The 19525-nt window shown below is 40.3% G+C and overlaps 1 protein-coding gene across 2 annotated transcripts in view; it reads left to right on the top strand.

Moving 5' to 3' along the window:
* Positions 1–19525, top strand: part of SH3KBP1 (SH3 domain containing kinase binding protein 1) — a 195458-nt gene that overhangs the window by 144526 nt on the left and 31407 nt on the right. For both annotated transcript variants that reach the window (XM_072137957.1, XM_072137958.1), the window contains exons 7-9: positions 3905–3980; positions 9161–9255; positions 13857–13964. In XM_072137957.1, the coding sequence (XP_071994058.1) occupies positions 3905–3980; positions 9161–9255; positions 13857–13964 (279 nt within the window). The remainder of the gene's footprint in view (positions 1–3904; positions 3981–9160; positions 9256–13856; positions 13965–19525) is intronic.

Below are 19525 nucleotides of genomic sequence, written 5' to 3'. Positions count from 1 at the left end.
CTGTCACCCCACTTTCAGTACCAAGCCGATCATCATTAGCAGGGGCTTCATGTCGCATGACTTGTTGCAACAGATTGCTGTAACTGGATCCTGGCAGCCAAAAGCACAAGTTATGGTATAATCGGAGCACCTGAAATGTAAATTATAATAGCCAAAGCCTTATCACAAGTCAGGAGGAGCACTGTACCACTGCTCCAGTGGTAGCCAGCACCAGGCAGCTTAAGTGCCTCTACTTGGCAAAATTGGAGCTGTGGGCAGTGTCTCTTCTGCCAAACCAATAGCAGCAAACCACTTTTTCACCCCAATCCCCGTTAGCGTCGCCCTGGCACCCTTTCTGTAGTGCCCCTATGCATGTCTGTTAAGCCTGTGTCTATCTGTTATTGTCAATATTGTATTTGGTATTTTATTGTTTCATCTTATGCAATGTCATGTGGTCTTGTTAACCTGAACTGCCCTGTAACTGTTTGTGTACAACATGTAAGAATGTACCTCTTGTAGTGTATGTATGTAACTGTAAAGCTTCTTTCTGTGTGTAACAACTGACGGAACACAATGTACAAAACAATTTCTACCCTGGAGATCAATAAATTACTATCATATTATATTTATGTATATATTCATAACATCTACACAACAGAAAGTTTTTCTATAAGCAGGTCATTTACATTTATAATACTGACCTTCCTGTTACTGGTGGGCCAGCTTTGCTCACGCACCAATGTCAATAGAATAAGGCTGTCAGCTCATGCAGGGGGGCATAGAATCCATGGCAATATGCATGAGCCCATAAGAGTAAAATGGGACATGTGCTAGTCACTGAAAAAACAGCAAACTTCCCCATTTAATGTTTTTGTGCTTGTGGCAAGCCACGCCAGCCATATATGGAAGCCAGATCTAACTTGACTAAGGTCAAAATTACCAAAACGTCGTTATTTTTTTATCCGTTATACTTCTATTTATTTATGACAAAAATGTCACTAAATAAAATAAGAAAAGATTAATTTACGTGTGTGTCATGTTCTTCTGCAAGCATGGAAAGGAATAGGACCTGCTCGGATTTTTGTGGCTTGGACAGTCGTCTCACACAACGGGCCGTAGAATCCATTGTAGTGTTGTGTTGTGGTTGTGAATTTGTTTCTGAGCTATCTATTGAATCAACGAATGGGACACAGACAAAAAGAACATTTGTGTGCAGGGAGCATAAGATTGTTCTTTCATACAACATTAAAGATGTCTTAGAGAGTATCTGCCATAACTTTAAGTATAGATAAAGATCCACTGGGATTATGAGCATCCGTGTGAATTCCTGTTTTGGTGGGAATTTTATTTGAAAAATTGTTGTTTTCCATCAACGTATTGAGATTGTCTGAAGATTATGACCAATGGTTCACAGTATCTGGGATTGGATACATTAATCTGTCACAAAACCAGAACTGTTTTATTAAAAGAACGGGGAAAACACTGACTAGGCTAGGGGACTGCTATGAGTTAAATTGGTTAAATCCAATGTAAAGGCTAGATTATGTAACTATAATGGTTTACAATTTAATAAGAGTTTATTGTATTATTAAAGCCATTCTTTAATAAAGCTGATGGAGGCAAAATTCTATCCATCAAGCCTTGTGTTTATGTGCTTTATTAATTTATTTAATTATTATGATACATTTTTCATGTAAGTGACATGTGATTTCAAATCTCCTGGAAATTCTTTACACTTCTTGATCCAGCAGTATACTTAGCCTCATAAGCTGCAGTTATTAATTTCTGCATGTCAATTGAGCACATAAGAAATTACCTGCAACATGGTATAAATATTTCATATGGCTGCAATACAGTGAGATTTTTAGCGTCTCCAGTATTATCACCCAGACCTGTCAATGTCTATTCATTCAAAACTAATGTGTGACCATCTCATGGTTCTCTGCACTGATTTTTTAAACTTCTTTGTTAGAATTTAAGATCTACCTATTTATACAGTGGGTATTCAGATTCCTTTACATATTTTACTCTTTATTTCATTGAAGCCAATTGATAAGATCAAAAAAGTTTTTTTTTGCTCACTAATGTACACTCACCCATCTTGACGAAAGAAAAAAATTAGAAATGTAGATATTTTTGCTGTGACACTCTCATATTTAAAGGAATCCTACCACTGCCCGCATGATGAAATCATGCGAGCAGACCACCCAGTAGGCTACTTAATGCTGATGCCGGCACATAGTTTTGTTAGGCTCGGCGAACTTTAGTTTAGCTAAAAAAACTATTTTCTTACATATTTAAATGAGCCCTCCGGTGCTACCCTGCGTCATTTTCGGGTTGGCGATGGTTTCCGATGTTTAATTATTCCTCCTTCAGGTGCCGAGAGCCGTGACGTCACCAAGCTCTCGGCGCCTATCACCGGCCGGCTGTGCGAGACTTAGTGTCTGCGCATGCGCGATAGGTGCCGAGAGCTTGGTGACGTCACGGCTCTCGGCACCTGAAGGAGAAATAATTAAACATCGGAAGCCATCGCCAGCCCGAAAATGACACAGGGTAGCACCGGAGGGCTCATTTAAATATGTAAGAAAATAGTTTTTTTAGCTAAACTAAAGTTCGCCGAGCCTAACAAAACTATGTGCCGGCATCAGCATTAAGTAGCCTACCAGGTGATTTCATCATGCGAGCAGTGGTAGGTTTCCTTTAATGCATATGCTGTCCATTTCCTTTTGATCCACTTTGATATGGTTCTACTCCTTCTTTGAAGTCCAGCTGTGTTTTGGAAAGGCACATACCTGTCTACATGAGACCTCACAGTGCATGTCAGAGCGCATGAGAATCATGAGGTCTAAGGAACTGCCCAAGAAGCTCAGAGACTGAATTTTGGCAAGGCAAAGATCTGACCGAAGTTACAAAAGAATTTCTGCGGCACTCAAGGTTCTTAAGAGCACAGTGTTTTCCATAATCCTTAAATGGAAGTTTGGAACTACAACAACTCTTTTTCAAACTGGCTGTCCTTCCAAACTAAGCAATCTTGGGAGAAGAGCCTTGTTAGGAAGGTAAAGAAGAACCCCAGGACCACTGTGGCTGAGCACAGAGATGCAGTACAGAGATTGGTAGAGGCTATAGTGATAGTTGACTTTGTGGAACTTTTTCCTGTCGGGGCTTTTTGGATCTTGCCAATTTGCTGCAGTGAAACAAAGGATGAAAAATTTAAAGGGGTTACTTTCTGAACCCACTATAAGCCAAACATTTTTTGCAAGCCTTATTTGTATAAAATAAAATATTAAAATATGGTTTGCCATTTAGGGAACAGGGGGCATGAGCACCAAGGAAACCCATGATTAATTAGCAGATGATAGAGCTAGAAGGTGCTTTTGCGACGTACTGATGCTCCTTTACATATTTTTAAAAGTCCTTTTTCTCAAAAAATAAGAGAAAATAATAACAGCTTAATGAAGCATGGATCCTGTTTAAGGGGCACACGCCAGCATGTTTGAGTTAAAACCAGTGAATCTGTGTGGTTGATTTCTTTAAAAACTGTTGGCCAAATGCTCCCCAGCTATCTCTCCTGACTTCCATTCACACATACATTCGTGCCCAAGTCCACTTACGTCCTAAGTTCATAGATGGGAAGCAATGGCAAACAGACCTTATGGGCATCAACTTACCTACTGAAGAACAAAAAAGATTGGAAATTTTAAATGCAACAGGTCTGACCCTTTTCGGTACTAACAAAAAGGAGGCCCTGATAAACATCAGATGCTTTGGTAGTCCTTCTAAAATAGAAAAGTTTGACCTACATTTATTTATTTTGTATGACCATCTTTAGTCTTGGTTTTATAAATATACAGTATTGTGCTGAGTATTGCATTTTAACGGTTTACCTGACATAAGATTCCAATATTTTTTATTCTTTTTCCTGTAGACAATGGGGAAAAAGATTCCATCAACGACGGCATCCCAAGAATCCACCAAGATGGAAACCGAAAACAAATCAAAAAGTGAGTTTCCTTCTACAGCATCTGTGATCATTGCCATCCATTACCCACTGTTATAGGGACACCACATTTTATAGAGATGTACCGGATATACTCGTGTATAAGCCGAGTTTTTTAGCACAAAAAATGTTCTGAAAAACCTCACCGCGCCTTATGCACGAGTCAATTTAAAAAAAAAAAGCTTACATACTCACCCTCCGGTGCCTCAGTGCTCAGTGCGGCTCCCAATCCTCTTCTGTCTTCTCTAAGCTATATTAGTCGGCAGAGGCGCGTCCATGCGATCTCCCGGAGCCATACAGAGCGGAGCATCGGGAGCTGCACCAGGCATCGGGACAGCCCGAAGGTGAGTATGTAAGTTTGTTTTTTTATGTGCTTGGCAAACTGGGGGCTGGCCGGCTGTATACTACATTGGGCTGGCTGGGGGCTGGCCGGCTGTATACTACATTGGGCTGGCTGTATACTACATGGGGCTGGCTGGCTGTATACTACTGGGGGCTAGCTGGCTGTCTACTTCTGGGGGATGGCTGGCTGTATACTACAGGGGGCTGGCTGGTTGTATACTACTGGGGGCTGGATGGCTTTATACTAAATGGGGGCTGGCTATATACTACTGGGGGCTGGCTGGCTATATAATACTGGGGGCTGGCTAGCTATATACTACTGGGGGCTGGCTGTTTGGCTATATAATACTGGGGGCTGGCTAGCTATATACTACTGGGGGCTGGCTGTCTGGCTATATAATACTGAGGGCTGGCTAGCTATATACTACTGGGGGCTGGATGTCTGTATACTACTGGGGGCTGGCTGTATATTACTTTGGACTGGCTGTATAGAAAATGGGGGCTGGCTGTATACTACATGGGGCTGGCTGTATATTACATGGGGCTGGCTGGTTGTATACTACTGGGGGCAAGCTGGCTGTCTACTTCTGGGGGATGGCTGGCTGTATACTACAGGGGGCTGGCTGGTTGTATACTACTGGGGGCTGGATGGCTGTATACTACATGGGGGCTGTCTGGCTATATAATACTGGGGGCTGGCTAGCTATATACTACTGGGGGCTGGATGTCTGTATACTACTGCGGGCTGGCTGTATATTACTTTGGACTGGCTGTATAGTAAATAGGGGCAGGCTGGCTGTATACCACATGGGGGCTGGCTGGCTATATACTACAGGGGGCTGGCTATATACTACAGGGGGTTGGCTATATACTGGGAGGCTGTGACCAATGCATTTCCCACCCTCGGCTTATAATCGAGTCAGTAGGTTTTCCCTGTTTTTGATTGTAAATTAGTGGTCTCTGCTTATACTCGGTTGGGTTTATACTCGAGTATATACGGTATATACAGTAGCTTAAAATTGGCTCTATACTGCATGTTCTATCACTATCTCCTGGGGAACATTCTTCTCGATTTATTATATTAAAGGGTTAAAGTAGCACATCCACAATCATTGAATATTCCAGTAAAAATAATTGCAGTTAAATTTGCAAGTATATTATATTTGTTTTATATTATTTGGACCTTTCTCAGTTTTAAGCCACATTATTATGAAGCACAAATGCCTGTCTGTTATAAACTGGCAGCCGTGATGTCTCTATGCCTGTATTCACACAAATAGGCAGCAATGATAAAACCACTGAGACAGCCTAATGGATGGCTGTGGCATATTAAGTGAACCATACCCGTTTATCAGATTAAACATGCTTTATTCTCGCAGGAAACCCCAGGGCAATGACTTTCAGTCTTAGAAAGGGCACTCATCCACCACAAATAGCTGATTGAAGAATGTTTATCTGTGGCATCTACCCATGTACACATTCACTGCAGGGGCGCAGTTTTTGGAGCCAGACGTAGGCTTGGCATGGAGAGAACTAAGATTTGAAGGGAAATAGCAGTTTAAAATGGTTTGGTGTAAAATAACTATAATTTTGTATGCAATCATTTTTCATCAGAGCCCTCCTGCTGCTATTTGTAAATGTCATTCCTTTCCATTTTTTGCACATTTTTTTCCTTTACGTTATACTTGGTATTACTGCTTTGAAGCCAGATGATAAAACGTGTCCTGTGTGTTCTATGTGTTCAATGAGAAAGGCAGCCGCTCCCAGTCTTCACATTTGGAGGTGAGCTTAGTACTGTACATTGTAACCCTATACAAAATGTGTGCACGTAGTATATGAGTGTCATGGTCCTCCAAGAATATTCAGATGTTAGTTAGTTAGGGGATTATTTAACATCGACAGCTCTGACCATTATTTGAAGAAAAATTATTTCACAACAAATTTTCCACCAGGCTTTAGTGTTGGGAGGACGTCACATTTGGCAAGCTCTACCCTCTTATTATGCCGCGTGACGTAAGGAACCTCACCTTATTCCTCCTATAAATGCCCCACCCTTTCTAGCTTTTCTTGCTGGTCCAGAGAAGAAGGTTCAGTCTCCTGCTCCATCATCCTAGACTTCTATATATTTTTGGGATGAGTCTTGAAATTAGTTTCTGCCCAGTTCACAATTGAGCTCACAAAACTGGTTTGCTGTGCTATTTATAGAGTTTTATAGTCTTGTATCATCTCTGGCACAGGGTCATGGAAACTCATGGGAAACCAATTAAATATTTGGCCAAAATCATTATGAAGCCAAGCCAAGTTTAGTCAGGTGATATCATTATAATGCTAGCATGTCAGTCTGGGTAGCAATATTATGTGTCAGTGAGGAAATCACATGCATGTCCTTGAAGGGGTTATCTGAGAGTAAGTATGAGCTTTTTAATAAGAGCTGGGGGGCTTATACGATCCATGTATTGGAGGGCTACCAAATACTGTAAAACTTTCCTTTGCATCATAGTAGCCATTGGTAAGTAGGGGACAGCATCAATTCGTTTTTTGGGGAATGCAAAATCAAAACCAGAAATGGATGTGCATATAATAACAGAGAGGTCCAGTTAACCAAAAGTCCATGACAGCAAAATTATCATTCATCTACATTTTAAAAAGTGTTAGATTGTCCAGAACCAAAGCTCCAGGCTAACTACCAATCAATAACCAGCCATCTTACCACTAATAAATTAAAGTTTGTTTCGAGATATACAAAAGTTTGGGGTCACTTAGAAATTTCCTTACTCTTGAAAGAAAAGCATTCAATTTAGCTTTTAATGAATTAACATTAAATGAATCATAAATACACTCTATACATTGATAATGTAGTAAATGACTATTCTAGCTGCAAACGTCTGGTTTTTAATGAAGTAGCTGCATAGATGTATATACGCCCATTTCCACCAACCACCACTCTAGTGATTTAATAGTACATTATGTTTGCTAACTATGTAAGAAAGCTAGTGGATGTTTAGAAAACCCTTGAAACCCTTGTTCAAGTATGCTAGCACAGCTGAAAATAGTTTGACTGATTAGAGAAGCTATAAAATTGACCTTCCTGTAAACTGATTAAGAATCTAGACCATCACATTTGTTTGTTCTATGCAAAATTTGGAATGTTCAGCACAACTTGGTATCTTTATGAGCCAGTGCAATTACAAATATAAGTGCCAACCAAAAAAAAAAAGGTAATGTACCAAAAAGGCTCTCCAACATCAATCAATAATAAATAGTAACAACTTTATTTAATTCCAGACAGAGAGAAAGCATCACACACAATTAAAAACATTTAACAAATATAATGAACATACAATACAAACAGTGAACAAGGTATAGGTCAGCCGTGTAACACCGCCTGTTAAATCACTCAATGATGATCATGGTTCCTCCTTTCAATTCATGCTTTAAATCCCAAAATATCAAATAACCAACAATAATGGGTTCGTGAGAGTGGGTCTCTACATGTGGTAGTTCATAAAAAATGAAAAGAAGTCAAAGAAAGATGCCGTGCTATACTAAATATCACAAAATGTTCCAAAAGGGCGAGTATGTTAAAAGGATAATAGTCACCACATAGTTTGAATATCCAATGACAAGTATATCTCCAGTATTGAAATATAGGCGTCCTACATCACTCCTAACAGACCAACCGGCATACAGGCGGGAGGAGAGCCAAGAACAGAGGTGGAAGGCTCCCCACGCGTATCGTCATCCTAGACGACTTCCTCAGGGGTAAGTTTACTCCTTAACCCTTACTCACGCCTGAGGAAGTCGTCTAGGACGACGATACGCGTGGGGAGCCTCAATCACAATATTCCTGTACATAAAATCCTCAAAAAAATCAGGCAAATATATAAAATGATACCTAACAGTATTTGACACTTTGTGCTCCTGTACAGTCATTGAAGCCTGATGGGTGATATTCATACTCAAACTAAAGTATAGAGAACAAAACCATTACCATTAGACAACTGGTTAACAACCAGACTGAAATATACTATTTTTTCCTGTTGGAAAATGAGGAATTATGCGATGAAGACTCCTGACTGAATTATATAGGGAAGTTTCCAGTCATACAGCTAGACTTCCTGATTTTCTCTTCACAGTCCCATTTGTTTCTTGGTTTCCTAGTGTACAGATGACTGTCCTGAACCTATATTAGTTAAAGGGAACCTGTCATGAAGATTTAGGCCCACAAGCTGTCACCAATCTGTTATCCGGTACAATTTCAGGATCACAGTAATGTCTATATATATTCTGGGGATTCAGAATTACATAGAAAATTTACTTTGAAAGCTGCTTACTTGTGACCAAAGCAGTCATAGAGGAGAAGAAGAGTTACGCTGGCCTGGCTTTACTATTGTCCAGAGGATAGGACAAGTACATCACTGCCACCCAAACTTGTGGACTATGGGACATCAATTTAGCCAGGAGGGGCTATGCCCATTTGAATATAGTGTTCAAAGGTCTATTTCTTCTTAATGCTGAATCTCTGCCCTGGATAACAGGGTGGGAGCCTGGTTGCTGGGCCTAAATCATCCTGACAGTCTCCCTTTAAATATACAAGACCTTGACCCTGTTGTTCTGCCGATTTCATGTATTGTTGTACATCAGTCTTCCATAGTAGTCCAGCATGTTATGATAACACGTTACATTGTGTGCCTAGCAGCAGTCTTATGATATTGGATTGAATATATTCATGCATATGGTCTTATTAATTATTGGCTTCTCCAAGCGCCTCTGATAACATCCCATTTGCATACTGATTACTGATGATAAATAAATCATTACATGTTTCTTTTTCTTTCCCAGCCAAGGAATATTGTAAAGTTCTCTTCCCGTATGAAGCTCTCAACGAAGACGAATTGACAATCAGAGAAGGTGATATTGTGCTTGTCATAAACAAGGTAATTTCCTGACATAATGTTCTGCTCATAGATTTATTCTGTCACTTTCAGATTGGAAGTGGCGGGCCTATGGTTCACGCTAACAGATTTTTTACTATCTTGATTGCCGTCTGGGGCCAATTACAAATAGCGTAAGCTTTATGGAGAAATATTTCATTGCTGTGTCATTGCAAAGATGGTGGCCAACAAGAAATCAATGTAACGGAGCTTAGATTTACCATATACATTATCTCTCGTCCATATTACCTATAAGTTCCCTGGGGCACTGTGGAGGCTGTTTATCACAATGCTGATAAGTTTGTTGTGTATGTTTTTCCGCATAAAAACTTTTCCCTAATTGCACAAATTTTCTGCATCAGAAATAACGCATGTAGTTAATTGTGCACATTTTTGCACCGAAAATGGGGCATACATCTTTTTAGGCTCAAAAACAAATTCATCAAAGTTGTGTGCTGCCATACAATTATATTGTATGGCACATTTAATGGAGCTTGTCCCAGTTGCCACCCTATATAGGAACTGTACCTAGTAGGATATGAGTGTTGTATATATCCATAGATGTCTATAAGTGCGCATTAATGACTCCATTAATTGACTCCAGGTCATTGAAATAACCGCAGCTCTCTGTAGAGGTGGGTGGCCAGAATTGCTGCTGTGAAGTAAAATAGTAAAGGGACCCCAATATTTCAGCATAGTGCCACCTTTATTCTAACCATTGATAGGGAGCCCAATGTCTGGACCCCACCAATCATTATAGATTTGTCTCAGTTGATCCTGTGACAATCACATGCAACATCACATTTAAAGAGACTTGGTATCCGTTAAAATGCTCATTAGGTATTAAAATTTCATCACTGTTTTCTGGGGCAGACTGTGATTAAGACAGAATTATGTTGTAATTTGCACACACAAAAAAAAATCTAAGATGCCTTGCACCAAATTTATCAAGGGTTTTAGACACTTCTACTAACGGAACGCCAAAAATCGTGCAAGTGTGACAAACTTTTGATGCATTGTTCTGGCATTAACTGAGCAAACTAACAGAAGCAGCTGCTTTGGTCTCTCCAACTGTATGAGATGTTTGATACATTTGATGGGTATTGCATGAACTATGGTTTTGGGTTGCTGCTTAGTTTAAGCTGCAAATGCTTAGAATAACAGAAATGCCAACTTAACAGCTCAGTAATAGATGTAGCATCCAAAAGAGCAGAAGGAAAATTTTCTTGTTTTACATTGTGACAAGTGTGGGCAGTTTTTGGCAAACATGCAGAGTCATCACATTCTCGGTATTGTCTGCTGATCATCTGTTCCAGAAGAAAGTCCCCACATGGTCCCCGGCATGGACATGTTATCCTTCATCACGCCACTTTAGGCATTAGTCACTCAATAGCACTTTCCTTCTTCCATATGACACATAAGCCCCTCATACTATGTAGAAGTTCTATAAAGTTGCTAGAGGGACTGTGTAGGTAGTGGCTTCCAGTTTGCAGTTTAGGGGACAGTTTTCTGCTGTAATGCACTAGTTGGGAATTTGTAGAATATATACAAAGTGGAAGGAATAATGACTGATTATTAGTTGATACCAACTAGACAAATATCTAAAATCCAGTTGCCTGTTCCTATTTAAATGGTAGACCTTCTTCCTACTTTCTTGCGTGCCCCCGGCTGCTCCCTTCCCCCTTTTTCCTTTGTTTCCTTTCTTATCCATTTCCTAATACATCCTTTCTCTTGATTTCTTCTTTTTTATCCATTCAGTGTTATAGGAAAGCTCATGAAATATAGGGGGTCATTTACTAATGGCCCGTTTTGCGTTTTCCCGACGTCTTACCCAAATATTTCCGATTTGCGCCTATTTTCCCTGAATTGCCCCGGGATTTTGGCCCACGCGATCGGTTTGTGGCGCATCGGCGCTGGCATGCACGCAACGGAAATCGGGGGCGTGGCCGAACGGTAACCTGACGGATTCGGAAAAACCGCCGCATTAAAAAAAAAAAAATTGGTCGCACGGGCCATACTCACATGCACCACGATGAAGACGATGAACTCCGGGGCACCTCGGCGCCACCTGGTGGACATCGGGCGCAAGACCTTCATTAATCGCCGGAAGACCCGAACGCTCGTCAGAGAAGCCGCCGCTGGAACGCGAATGGACCGGGTAAGTAAATGTGCCCCATTGTGTCCTATCTTATACTTTTTTTGCACTGTTGGTTTTATCCCGCCCCAAATGGTGATGTACTGCTGTCATGTTATTGTCATGCCATTGTTCAGACTGTATTCCATTTTGAATGGTAAAGACTTTGTAGTTGTTATAGGGTAGAGGTGCATAACCTGCGGGCAACCTGCCACCTACAATACCATACTATGGAGGCCCTCGATCCTATGTCTTGTCTGTATCTGATGGCTGCTCACATGGAAGGGAGAAAAGGAGCAGCACAAAATGTGAGAGGAGGGTCAAATAATGGCCCTCTGTGTAGCCATAAAGAGGGAATGCGCTCTCTCCATGTTTAACACTCCAGGAATAACGGACTAGGTTAAACCTGCGCCTATCATATGCTTTCAGTACGCTGTAAATGTCTCGGGTGATAACTCCTATGAGAAGTTCTATCGCAGCCCTTGGGAGTTGCCCTTGGACCTCAGACGTTGTTCCCTCCAATTATTTTTGCTGTGCAGTTATTCCAGCTTTCTTTCCTCCTGGAAAGTTTTTAAGGGATAAAGCGATGTATTCACACTGCTATAAAAACCAATTACATTCTAGCTGCTAAATGCTTCTCCTATTATATGTCTGCCCTTAAACTGAAGGGGCCATTAAATGTGTAGCTGCAGCGGGCTGTTCGCTGCCTCTAATCAGCTTTTATGGCCTGCTAACTTTCACACCATTTGCAGCTACATGTTAATGCGTTGTCAATGTCACACTGAAAAGGTCTTGTCTGGGTTAGACATCCTCCACTAGTTTTACAAAGCATCATAGATGATAAGTGGGGCAGTCTTACATCAGGGGGGACACATTGAGCACAAGGGTTATTTGAGTTGACAGCAACCTTTTAAGGATTTTAACCCATTTTTGTGGATATGGCACCATAAACGGAGCAGACAAAGGAGCAAAAGTAAATGGTGATCCAAATCACAGCTGTATAAAATGAGATAGAAGCTGGTATAACCTGGTAATCCAGGGCACTGTCATTATTGCAGCCAGTGACTGCAGCAGGGGGGAGGCCACAAATGGTTTATCCATGTGCTCCTGTCATCAGGGCTGCTGCAGTATTCCTGCCCCGCTGCTCCTGCATAGAAAGACCACCCAGCCACTCCATTATACGGACCGTATACAGAAATGGGCTGATCCCAGAACATGACTGTATTTCTGTATATGTTGTAAATTAAGTAATGGCTATAGTTAAGTGACCTAGAAGGTTAAAGGGAACCTGTCACCACATTTTTCACAAATACAGCTAGTGACAGGTTACCATAGAGCCCTATTAACTAAATGCCATCCTTCTTTTAGATAAAAATAGTTTCACATCCTCATAAAATCAACTTTGTTTCCTTACCTCTTCTCACCATTCAGCACCTCAAGTAATGTGACCAGGGTGATGCTATTTAAGGTCCTTTACCAGTTAACATTTGCAAAATCTACCCCATGTATGTATCTGATCACATGAAATCATAGCATGCCTCCATGGACTTATAATTCTCCCTGTACCTCCATGAAGGCATGCTTTATTTTCATTTTATTAGATACATACACAGGGTAGATTTTGCAAACATAAATATGACCTTAGATAACATCACCCTGGTCACATGACCTTAAGCACTGTATGATGTGACTGCTCTCTCTTTCAACGTTCCAGCAATCTTATTTAAAAAATGTCTGTAGTTTAATATTAGCAGACGGTCCCTGAGGACTGTACTTGGTAGCAGTGAGATCTGGCAATCAGGAATAGGGAAACACAGGGCAGTGCAGTGACCACTGCATACGCAGGACTCCATTATTATCATTGGACCTTGCACCTTAGGTGGAGTTCATACAAACTGATTTTTTTTAACATTGCAGCCCAGGAAAGGAACCATTTAGGGATAAGGACAATGATTTTTAATCATAGTTTTTTTTATGAAGTATTTATTCTGGGTGGGTTCATTTGAATGGCAGGTTCCCTTTACCTCTAATAATAGGATTGTTTTGAATTGCTATTTTTTAGAAAAATATATACATTTGCAAAATGCAGAACAATTTTCACAAAAATCTTGTTACTTTCATGTCTGGAAAAAATGACTTTTGTGTTACCAGCATTTGTATCCATATTTGTTGTTCTTACTCTACCTGCACACAAACCTTTTAGGCTTTCAGTCCACAGAAAACAAGTGTGTGGTCCCATGTTTGCGGGCTGTGTTATAATGTGTTATCAGTATCTGAGATCCACTTAAGATACACACTGATAAAAGTAGAAAAGACTGCCTTAGGCAGTCAGCCAGAACTAGCGATGGACAACACACATCCAAAAAATGTTGTGTGCACAAGACCTTAGTCTGTAAGTAATTTTTATTAACAAAATCTATCACAGAGTCTATAGATATGTATAACATGGCTTTGTTCTTACTTTGTTTAGGACTGTGTGGACGTTGGATGGTGGGAAGGAGAGGTGAACGGCAGAAGAGGGGTCTTCCCAGATAACTTTGTCAAGCTACTTACCCCTGATTTTGAGAAGGAAGTCCATGTAAGTGCCATTTAATGGTATTTTTAGTCTTTACATTATGAATGTACAATCATTGCATTTGGACATGTTATCGAACATGTATCATAAAAAAAACTTTTTTTTTCTTTCATATAGGAATAGCACAAGGGATACAAGTAAACTATGTCATATATACTTTATTCAAGTAAAATACTTTATTTTTTTATTTATTCTTTTCTTCCTGCACTTGCATTTTAAAGTGCTTTACTGTCTACACCCCCAGACAGCAAATAAGTAGGTTTTATTATCTGCATTATTGCATTTTTGAAAGGAAGGGTTTTCCCATGAAGGATATTTATTCTCCATCCACAGCATAGAGGATTAATGTCTGATCACGGTCCCACTGTCGGGAACCTCTGCCATTGGCAGAATGGGGACCATGTTGTTAGTAATGCTGAACATGAATACGGTATTTTTCGGACTATAAGACGCACCAGCTTATATAAGGATAAATGACCAGCAGGTGGCAGAACTGTGCACAGTTCAAGGGAGCTGTTGTCTGTAAGTATAGTTCATATATAAGGCACACTGGACTATAAGGCACACCTTTGTTTTCTGAGAAAATCAAAGGATTTTTTGTGCGTCTTATAGTCCGAAAAATACGGAACATCAAAAGTTACACAGATGCAGGTGATCCCTGACTAATAATAATAATTCCTTTATTTGTATAGCGCACACAGATTACACAGCGCTGCACAGAGCTTGCCGAATCAGTCCCTGTCCCCATGGTGCTCACAATGTTATCAACCTACGCAATCAGTATGTTTTGGAGTGTGGGAGGAAACCCACGCAAACACGGAGAGAACATCCAAACTCTTTGCAGATGTTGACCCTGGGACTTGAACCCAGGTCCTCAGCCCTGTAATGCTAACCACTAAGCCACTGTGCCACCCTTAAGGATATGGTATATTTGTTCAGACGGATCTCTCTGCCCTCTGTAACCTCTAGTGAAACGCTCTGGATGCTTTACTTTAGTCTTAGGCTGCAATAATCAGCTGTAATATGTCTACAATGAAGTTTTATTGATAATCCTTGTTCCCATAACAGAATTTTGAAAAACCAATTGTCACTCTGAACAAACATTTTTTTTGTCTGTATTAACAATTATAAAATATGTTAGTTCCGACTTATATACAAATTTTACTTAAGGACAATCCTAAAGAACCTGTCTTATACATAACCCGGGGACTGACTGTAATCTGTGTGTTATGTCAGATCCAACATATTTAGGGCTCTCTACCTGCTCTAAGCCGACCCAAGTATAAGCCGAGGCCCCTAATTTTACCACCAAAACTGGGAAAAACTATTGACTCAAGTATAAGCCGAGGGTGGGAAATGCATTGGTCACAGCCCCCCCCCCCAGTATATAGCCAGTAAGCCCCCAGTAGTATATAGTCCCCCCTGTAGTATACAGCTAGCCAGCCCCCAGTAGTATACAGCCAGCCGCGGCTCCTCTTCTTTCTTCTTGCTTCTCTCATGGACGCGGCCATGTTTTCTTCCAGCATCTATGACGCGGCCGCTGCTGACGTCATAGTATGCACGGCCAGGAAGAAAACATGGCCGCATCCATGTGAGAACCAAGAAGGGAGAAGAGGAGCCGCGGAGAAGAAAGAAGATGGGACATGCTAACATCGGGGAGCCGCGATTTTTTTTTAAGCGGGTACATTTTTTGATAATAGACTCGTGTATAAGCCGAGGGGACGTTTTTCAGCACATTTTTTGTGCTGAAAAACTCGGCTTATACACGAGTATATACGGTACGGTACAAATTGCAAGAAATACAGTGAAATCGGCTGTCCCTAGAGGAGAAAAAAGCAATTTATAGCAATAAAATACTGTATTAGGGACCTGTTCTACTTCGAAACAAAAAAAACAGCACTGGTTACCCTGAGGTGACTCAGTAAAGCGCAGTGTTTTCCTGCAGCCTGATGTCTGCCTGTCATTTTAACAATAACTGTATAAAAATAGGCCTGGCCAGACATCGGAAATCATGAGTTAAATTGCTGTAATTATAGAGTTCCTATTTAATTCAACAAGGGCCTGAATTACGCCCACCTACCTAGGTTAGATTTAATCCTCCGTTATATTGAGCAAATGATTTCAGGCTTAAAGGTAGAACGTGCTGAATGTAAAGTTTGATCCCATATTTTCTTTAATTCGATAAAGAACATGTCTACCCCCTTGTTGCATCTGCCATTATTCTTTTTATGGGAGATACACATGGAATCTGTGTTGTGGGGAAGTGGATAACAGGGTGGATCATCTAGGAAGCTCTTTGGGAAATTATTATTGGATGTTACATTGGGATGGGCGCTACGCAACGATACTGGATTGGTTAAGGGTTAATTTATCGCAATTAATATTTTTAAAATACCTCACAAATAAATCAAAATCCCAGGGGAAAACCTGTTTTTATAGTAAGAAGTTGCAGGTAGTCTCTAACCAAATCTTTGCATACATACTAATAGACCATACAGTCAAAAAGAGAAATAATGTTATGCTCCTGGGGTCCAATCCAAATTCTGTAATAGGCACTTGACATCCCACGTCGTATTCATCATGCAGAAATGCTGGCGGCGATTGTAAGGGGCCATGACTAGGACTGGGTGTACCCTGGGACTCAGAATATGGACACTTCTATTATGTACTGTATGTTGTTCAGCATGTAGAAACTTGTTGGGTCTGGGTAATACATGTTGGGTCAGGATAATTACATACGCTGTTACAATTTTATAAATGGCCAGTGCTGTAGCATGTCTGATTATAACTCTTCTATTCCTCTTTCCTCCAGCTTTGGGAGGTGGGAAACTGGACGAACCGTCAACTTGGGTCGCCTATAGACGGCCATTCGTACATTGAACCCCACCTTCTCCCATCCCATCTACCGGCCATGCCCAGCCTCCTTCATTTCTTACTTCACAGCCAGCATGCCAAGATCTGATGCATGCATATAGCACCTGTGTCTCCGACCGGGTGCGTGCAGGGGCGAAGAAGAGGTGTCAGGTGCACTGCGCATGCATGAGAACTCAGCATGCCGGTGGTGAGGTGGAAAATGAAGGAGGCAGAGTTCGGATACTAGGAGCGCTTAAAAAATATACTATTCCAATATTCTAATGTTTGGAAGATGAATGCTAATTCCCCACTTTTCTCTGAAAGCATATAGGTGGGTTTGTATATGTACACTAGAGATCAAAATTAGAGAACAAGCAATTTCCTAAATTCCTCATTGTAGTCTATGTGAATATATCCTAGCATGGGTAAAATAGCAGTATTGTAAGCATATTTTATACATTGTATATATTCTAAAGTACAGATTAAAATTTAAATGAAATGTAAATGATTACTGATCAGAATTAGAGAACACCCTCATTTACCTGCAAGTTATTGATGTCAATGTGGCATATGGTGCTAATTTCCTTAATTAACTGACAAACCTATTTAAATGGCAGTCTAAGGGTGCGGTCACACGTCGCGTTTAACGCATGCGTTTAAAAACGCGTTGCAATAGCTGGAGAGTGATTTGCCTAATTAAACAGCTGCTAACACCTGTGTTTACAAAACCAACCGTTAACATCGCGGTTAACGCATGCGTTTTGTAAACACAAGTGTTAAGAGGTGTTTAATTAGGCAAATCACTCTTCATCTATTCCAATGCGTTTTTAAACGCATGCGTTAAACACGACGTGTGACCGCACCCTGACTTTCCAGTTTTCACTGAGAAAACGGTGTGTCGTTCCAAGGTGACTGAAACCCTCTGGAAGCAGGTTTTTAAGATGAAGGCCAAAGAGGTGACCCTATCAGCCATAGGAAGAGAAGTTGGTTGTTCCAAGTCTGTGATTTCTAGAATATTGCATCTTTATAACATCACAAACTCATTCAATCCCCCCAGGAAGGCTCGTCATCCTTAAAGGAAAAATGCAAGAGAGGATAGGATAATGCAGAGAGTCTCCATGGGTAGTAGTTTCAACGCTAAAGCTGGAATTGCTCGCTAGTTCAGTTCAGTTCACAATGTAAGGATATGTCTTGTCATACAATGTCACAACGTTTAACAGCAGAAAGAATCAATAGATTACATTCACCTTTGCTTAAGAGCATGTTGCGTGGACAGAGGCGTAGTAGTGCTCCAATTAATTAATTTTAGTTCATTTTAGTGATGACGGCAAACTTAATTTATGTTTATGGAAAGACTGAACCCAAAGTGTGTAAAGAAGTTAGTGAAAGGTGGTGTAGGAAGTCATGGTTTGGGAAATGTTTTCTGCAGCAGCTGGTCCTCTCATACAGCTATATGGCAGCGTGAATGCAAGTGTGTATCAGGAACCTTCTTCAACAACACGTTGTTCATTACTTGCGGTCTTCACTTAATCAGCCAACAATTTTCATGCAGGACAATCCCCCCTGTCATGCAGGCCCTTTGTCCTGATATAAACCAAATAGAAAAACTCTGGAAAATCTTTGGTGACAAAGTTATGGCGAAGAACTGTGGAATAGATTGGAAATCACACCAGAATACTTTGGTTATTTTGTAAAACTCTGTTTTATTGGCATGGTGAACCCCATCAAATCCATCAAATGTTTATCAATGGAGATTACGTTATTTCTGTAGTGATCATACATTGCTCTCTAATTTTTATTCTCAGGGTACAGTTACACACACAACAATAAATGGGCAGGAAGGGAGTGCTATCCTCATAAATACACAGGACTCATAACCTATACTGTACTGTATGTCTCCTGTACTCTTTCAGTAAGAGTCTGTAGCGGAAAAATGCTGTACTCCCATACGAAAGAATATTTTCCAGACAAATCCTACTTAATCTAGATAATGTGAGGCTTAATGTAGACTAAAAGTTACAGTGTGAAAACAAGACTTTTTGAACTTTTTGTACATTTAGATTATACCTCTTAAAGCAGTAATCCATGATTCAGCAGCTAGCAGGGGACTTCATTTACAGCAAAGTTCCTCCAGCTAATCATTTACCTCTGACTTCTGAGTTAATACAATAATGAGTATTCGGGAAACACCGCTGGAATTAGTAGCTAATAATACTGGCTATGCTGCATAGATTTAGGTTTAATTTGGAGGAATTTACGGTGTAATATTCCAATAATTGCTTATTATAGTCGTATGTAGAAATATATGATTGTGTGTTGATAAATTCTGATCTAAATTAGGGAGAAATTAGGGTCACTCTGGGAGAACAGGGCAATTATATAAATACTTTCTCTAGCTGGGAAATAAATGGAGCTACACTCTTCAATCTGCATTTTAAAATCAATTTCAGATGTCAAATGGCGTTTTATCCGGAATTTAGCTCCACATTGAACATTATACAATATAAATATATTTACTTAGAGAAAAATATGCTTACTTCTCCTAGCGGATTGTGTGAATGTAATCTCCAGAGGAAATGATATGCAATCTAAATAAGCACCTGCGAAGCCCTGTAGGATCTTTCATCAGCAAAAGCATTAGGAAAAGTTAAATAGCACATTAGACTATTTTAGTGGCGTCTGAATTCATGTTTATTTAAGGGTTATGAATG

This window comes from Engystomops pustulosus, chromosome 2, assembly GCF_040894005.1.
Source record: "Engystomops pustulosus chromosome 2, aEngPut4.maternal, whole genome shotgun sequence".
NCBI classification, from domain to species: Eukaryota; Metazoa; Chordata; class Amphibia; order Anura; family Leptodactylidae; genus Engystomops; species Engystomops pustulosus.
The sequence above is the reverse complement of the archived record's forward strand: the minus strand, read 5'-3'. Positions and strand labels throughout refer to the sequence as shown.